Source organism: Dreissena polymorpha, chromosome 12, assembly GCF_020536995.1.
Source record: "Dreissena polymorpha isolate Duluth1 chromosome 12, UMN_Dpol_1.0, whole genome shotgun sequence".
Lineage (NCBI taxonomy): Eukaryota > Metazoa > Mollusca > Bivalvia > Myida > Dreissenidae > Dreissena > Dreissena polymorpha.
Genome location: NC_068366.1, coordinates 55,645,689 through 55,652,416, shown reverse-complemented (window position 1 = coordinate 55,652,416; position 6,728 = coordinate 55,645,689). Strand labels below are relative to the sequence as shown.

The 6,728-nt window shown below is 32.4% G+C and overlaps 1 protein-coding gene across 1 annotated transcript in view; it reads right to left on the bottom strand.

Annotated features, from left to right (window-relative positions):
- The window catches only part of LOC127853720 (T-cell-specific guanine nucleotide triphosphate-binding protein 2-like), a 19,838-nt gene extending 13,402 nt beyond the window's left edge, over positions 1-6,436 (bottom strand). The window contains exons 1-3 of the mRNA XM_052388460.1: positions 6,122-6,436; positions 4,090-4,150; positions 1,560-1,663 (exon numbers count right to left, since the gene is read on the bottom strand). Coding sequence (XP_052244420.1) covers positions 1,560-1,663; positions 4,090-4,150; positions 6,122-6,419 — 463 coding nt within the window. The 5' untranslated portion in view covers positions 6,420-6,436. The remainder of the gene's footprint in view (positions 1-1,559; positions 1,664-4,089; positions 4,151-6,121) is intronic.
- Positions 6,437-6,728: the final 292 nt, after the last annotated feature.

Sequence of the window (6,728 nt, the reverse complement as noted above, 5' to 3'; positions counted from 1 at the left end):
AATTATTGTTTTATATTTTATCTCTTCAAAACATGCCAGATATTCTGAACGAATCTATTTCATCGAGACGATGTGTATTTAAGTATTGTTTGGCATAACTAGTTTGTGCTCCATTTCTACCACTTTTGTAGTGTGTTAATTCTCGTTGACCAAAGTTCAAACAAGATTGTTAAAAAAAAACATAAACACAATCGATGTTGTTAAACATACAAAACTAGGATAATTAAACTGACTGAATACATTCGACCTTACATGTATTAATTTTAAAAATAAAAATACCTGTACACTGACAATAATTAATTACTTGTGAAATCATTGCAACAATGAATACGAAAAATAAATGTTAAATCATTCTTTGCCAACATGCTTAAAAAATCTCGAAAATCATGTATTATACATTATGTATTAAGTTGCTTAGAATTACACAGATATACATATAATCGATGGCCGAAGAATGTTGTGGTATTTTCTAGACATTTAAAATGGTTGTTGACTTTTTTCCAAATGTCATGTCATGGTTTTGTTTGCCATGATTATTTGACGAAATTATTTATCAGCCTATCACTCTCGTTTCGCATGTGTTGTGCCCGGGCAAAGTCACTAAAACACCAATAACATGTGATAAAACTACCTTTTAACCATTTTGACAAAAACAAAAAGCTCTTATATAATATATTTGAACAAGGTAGGTATTTTTGACACAGAAAAACCACCTACATCAACATTTAGGCAATTAATTGCTTAAATGACAGTCGATTTTTCGTAAGCTATGTATCAGATTGTGGGAAAAGTTTGCCTAATGACAAAACATGACCGCGAACAGCTACTTGCCAACATAACTACAAGAAAACACTTCTCGAACTCGTACACATGCTTGGTCGGCTCTCGTCTAACCGAACATTTAGCTGGGTTTAAGCAACAGTAAAACTATCGGAATACCCCATTTTCCGAACATACATTAGTGCAATAAATAGAAACGAGTTTATCCACTACAATATTAAAGCAATTAATTAACACAAATATTGATGTACATATGTACCTTTTTCATATATTTATATATCAGATTTGTTTGTTTGCCAGAATGATTACAAATGTTGTTTTATGGCATATTAATAGCGTTCGATCATTGTTTAAGTCATTTATTACATTTGTGTTACAAAGAAGGGTGGGGGTTTGGAGTAATTACTTGACCACACGCCCAATACATTTAAATCATTTTGCATAAATGGTGGGATAATGTGTCATACTTTATGCGTCGGTATTGTTTATCTATAGTTTTGCTAATCTTTATTAGTTATCGTGTTTGTAAATATTCAACAAATATCTATATTTGAGGGAAAAATTTACTTTATTAATTGAGGATTGTTGCCTTTTGTGTTATATTTTTTTATAGTACCAATGTAAGTTATTTAATTCAATTTTGCAATTTTAAGTTTGAAAAAGCAATTGTATAAACATATGCAAGATTGTATAATTAAATTAATTATATAACATATTGTATGTTTACCCTTCTGAATGTTTACATCTCTATGCAAAGTCGTATTTCCTATGTTACTTACCTCTAGGTTTGAACCGATGTGTTTCGCCACAATGTAGACAGAAATTCCAGTGAGCCAACTGTTCTTTACCACAACGTTCACAAGACAGAAATGACGAAACGGACCTTGTAAAATGGAAAAGAAAAAATATTTTAATGATGTGATTAAGGGGTTACCAATGTCCAAAACATTTTTACGCTTAATGGGGCTGCTTTCAAGATTCATCGCAAGTTTCTATCTGTTAAAATGTTTGCCTTCAAAAGCATATATTACAGCTGTTCTGTATCTTGTACCTGGTTTAAGTATACCTGTACTGATGGATGCAAACGTTTGGCATAAAAAAGGCTTCAGCTGAAGATGTTATTCAAAAATGCGATAAAAAACAGCTAACGAAATGTTTTGAAAGGTTGTACTTTAAATTTGAAAGGAAACACACATTAAACAGACAATGTTTATTTGACTTAAGTTTTGCTTCTTTAACGGGAACGTTCACAAGTTTTTTGCATTCTATAATTTGTCAAGTTTTGCTTAAATGTTGACATATTTAAACATCCAAACTAAAACGCCAATGTTTCCCGTTGTATAACGGGACTTGTACCGGGTCTTGGAGGTGAAAAGGTCTATCGCCCTTATTTCTCTGCAATGTATTACAATAGTTTCATTTTGTATAATTAAGAAAACTGTTTTCACAACAGCTATTGAAAACAGCGGAAAATCCATTTATTTTCAAGTATTTCGTTTTTCCATTGGTAACATTTAATTTGATGTTTCCGCATGAATTAAACTGTATTTATAATATGTGGGTGCTGTGTTGTTGATTGATTGATTGATGTTTTGAATGTGTGTACAAAAGCTGATGGTATCGACTGTATGTGAACAAGTCCCAATTAACGCACCTGTTAACTGATCCACGAATTAAAAATGTTAAAAACGTTTGTCCCAGTTTCAAAAGCTATTGAAAATACAAAAGCGAAAAACCACTAAAACATTGAGGTAAACTAAAAAAATACCGTACAAACTTTGAGCTGAAATTAAGAAAATGACGATTGAGCACTGCAGTTTAATATTTTAAAAGAATGTAGTTTACATTGCTCTTATTACGTGAAAGTAAATATTACACTATCCGTATGGATGATTATTGGCAAACCAGAAGTTATGTCTGCAGAGTTACAGTATCATGATAAGCACAAATAGTTAGGGGAAAAATTAATGCCATTTTAAATTGAGCTACCATTATGAATGTGAATCAATAGGAATTTTGAGCATTAAGAAAACATATCTTGCAATGCTTTGTGTGAGCGGATTTAAGCCTCATATCTTTATGCCCTTCTATTCATTCGCAAAGTGACAGCCTCCATGCCGGTAATAATTTAATTTGCAACGAGTATTATAGATATAAATTATTATGTTTTGAAAGCTTATGGCTTTACCTTTCATACCATTGATGGCGATGTGGCGATAAATTGGGAAGTAGAAATACAAAGTTGACTTCAAAAAACATTTATAAAATGCAATAGCAAAAAAGTTAATAAAAATTCATTCAACGCTTATCTCTAAGTCGCTTCAGATCATATTTTGACCCAGGAGATAAGACTAATAAAAGTTTGGGCTCTAAATTAATGGAACAAATTGCGTTTGATGTAATGATTTCAGGTAGTGCACTAATTTCGGCCGATGCAATGAAATACAATTGTTGCAATGTCCTTATTTGTAACTTATGGCTATGTGTTACTTAAAATCTATTATTTGCGGCTATAGCCGCGTATTGTAGCTACCAATCACCAATTGCCAGTTGCTATCATGGTGCAAGTGTGATTTAACATGTCCTTTAACTAAATGTTCCAACTTTAACTCGTTGATGGCTACAGATAACTAAACGGTCAATGTCCATACGAGTATCGGATGTCTGAACGGTTAAAACATTTTTTTTAATTTTTATTTTTGAGACATCATCATGTAAAGCTGGGGAGGAACTCATTTGATATCGATTTAAAACCTTACTATCTAAGTAAAATGAGAACGGTCATACATGGATACGATTCGGCATGATTCAGATTATCATGCCGAAACAATGTTCTGTAATACTCAACATCTTAAGAAACTAACTGAAAGGAGCTTTTCAATTTACTGAAATGACAGCATTCATTAAACCATGGTTAATCTCGATACGTTATTGAAAACACGTGCTATCACAATGGCATTAGTAAACTATTCCACGGAATACGAGTACATGCTATAGCTTGCATTAATATAATCAGATATAACATGCAATACATGTTTGTTGGAATTAAATGATATATTACTTTATTAAGTAATGTTATTACATACACGAACACAAACCAACACGAATTTCTGTCAGAACATAATTAATTTGCAATTTAAGTGCATTTGATTCATGAACATTCTTGCTTGGCATGTAAAATTTATTTATTTTTTCAACTTTTTGCAATGTATTTTAGAAATTGCAATTATGTATATTTCTGTGATCTGGCGCAAACTTTGAAAAATATAGTAAATTTTATATTTAAGAAACTTAAAACAAACAATTTACCGTGTTAGGGTCTGGATACGCTTTGTCCCAAATTTGCCCAGATGTGTCCTCTCGTTCGGTTCTGAATTCATGTGCATTTAAAATATTTAAATTTGGGTACAATTATAACGTTATAACATTCTACGAATACTGTATATTAAAACAAATACTTCCTCTAGGGAAGGGAATGCTTCGACCCCAATCACTTACTCTCTCATCATCCATGCATTCAGTTATTAAAACCTACAAACCAATTAGATATAATTACTGACGAGCTCTTACAAGCTTTAAATGTTGTTTAAGTGATGTAGACTCGTCCAACCTCAATGAGAACAACCGTGTTTTGTAAACCTTGAAAGCCCAATTTGGTAGATCATGTTATATTTCATGAAATTTAATTACTGTGATATTCCTAATCAGATAAGCATCATTCATTTGAAATCTTGCTTCATACAAGTGATAATTTATTTGATTGTACACGGTGGACAAATTTCATAGCATTTTTCTGCGCCTGAACAAAATACACTGATATTCAATTTACAAATGCGACAGAATCAGACATGGAACAGCAATTTACGAAAATGTGTTTTGTTTTATTGGATGTTTATGCCGTAAACCCAAGGCGCGTTTCAAACCATCGTTAATGGTATATCTTGTTTTGAAACACTTGCAATACATATGCCATATCTGTATGTTGGTCGTATAATTTTGTTTTATTATAAGTAATTTTCTTAAAGACGATACGACTTACGACCTGTGCCAATTCCACTGAATTTAAAAACGTGCCATAATTGTGCGGCAGTTACCAGATGGGGTAATCACGGTATAGTCAAGATGGCGACGTCTATACCGAGACGGTTATTTTTCGCCGTTTTATACCCTTTATTACTTCTGTTTATTTTTTAAATAACGCTCACTTTCCAGCCATATCAGTAAAAAGGTGATTAGCGTTTATTTCGTATTTAAATTCGATTTGTATCTCAACTTTACTACCAGCGATTTTACTTAGTGGAGCCATAATTAGGTCATCCCGCTAAGAAATTTCGCACCGAGTGAAGTCGAGATATACAGCGAATATTACTATGAAATGAAAGCCAGTTATTTTCTCCCTAATATGGCTCGAAAGTGAGCGGAATGATAACTAATTATACAAGTAATACAGGGTATAACACGACGTTAAATACCTGCCTCGGCATGGACGTCGCAATCTTGTTTGTCACGTGATTACCCCCTCTGGTTACACTTTAACAGGAAATTTTAAGCGTTCAGTGTACAATTTGCGAACCCCAAATGTTTTTACATCATTCCTTTCAATCTATGAAACAAACAAAAATCAGTTGTTTTTCCTGAATTATCAGTGTTTGATGATTTGAAAGTGGAAAAAAACTGTCTGCGATGTATGGGAAACGGTTTTCACATGCCGAGAGTAAACAAAACAGCTATTCTAAAATTAGTTCGAAAACAGGATGCGTTCTAAACAGGTTTATTGACGACGAAAGATTCATAAACATGCTCTGTATTGTATCCGTCGGTTAAGACATATAGGCATTTATATACGAATTAACGAATTAAAAACTGTGGGAATTCTGACAAGATGCTTTGTTTTAATAAGTGTTTATACACTATACAAATAAGATCGATATGCACGGAATAAACTATTTATATTACGAAACAATATTTGACAAAAACATAAAATACAGCATTTTGTTTAACTGATAGCTTTCATCATTAAAAAGTTATAAAATTTCATTGAATATACAATTCCTGTCAGTCGATAACTAAATGATGATTGGCATTGATTGAGTCACTTATTATTACATATTTATTTGCTGAATACTTAAGATTACAATTTTACATATTTATAACATAAAATACTTCTGAAGAAAAGGAAGGAATATAAACCAATGACGGAAATTTTTATACAACAAAATACATCCCAGTAAATAACGTACAGAAAAGCTTTAGTTTTACGAAACATGCATTTGTTATTCTACTTATTGCAACTTTAATAGACGAATACAGAATGCACAAAACATAGTAACAGCTACTTTACCTGGGGTAAGAGTTTGTAAACAATGCGTGCACATCTTGCTCGCAGCTGGACAATATTGACCGCATTTCTGACAATTCACTAGCAGAAATTCTTTAGGATCAACTTGTCTGCCACAGTTGGGACAGAACTTTTTACCCAGACTGATTTTTTCCATACATGGTTTACCTTCATCGTCACCGTTACATCTAATAGACTCTGCATTTTGTTGTAATTGTTGTAACTTCGAACCACATGCGCTGCAAAATTTTGCCGTACTACTGTCTGTGTCTGCCCCACATGTTGGGCATGGGCCCTTCATTGCTTTAACTGTTGTGTTTTACACCCATACTGAAAAAAAGTTTTATACTTTGACAAATAACGTAAACAATACATCATTTTAATAAGTTTGTATGAAACACATTTTAGAAGATGTTTTCCCATTCCCTAAAGTAAACACATTGGGCGACTTTTCAAACTCTAATTTCAAACTGAAGAATGTTGTATTATCATGTTGACCGGTTTAATATTTGATGTAAATTAGCACGTGCTAATTATGTGTCTTTGTTATTTTCATCTCTGATGAATAGGAAGAAAAAATGAAATGAATGAATTCAACTCAGAGTAATAA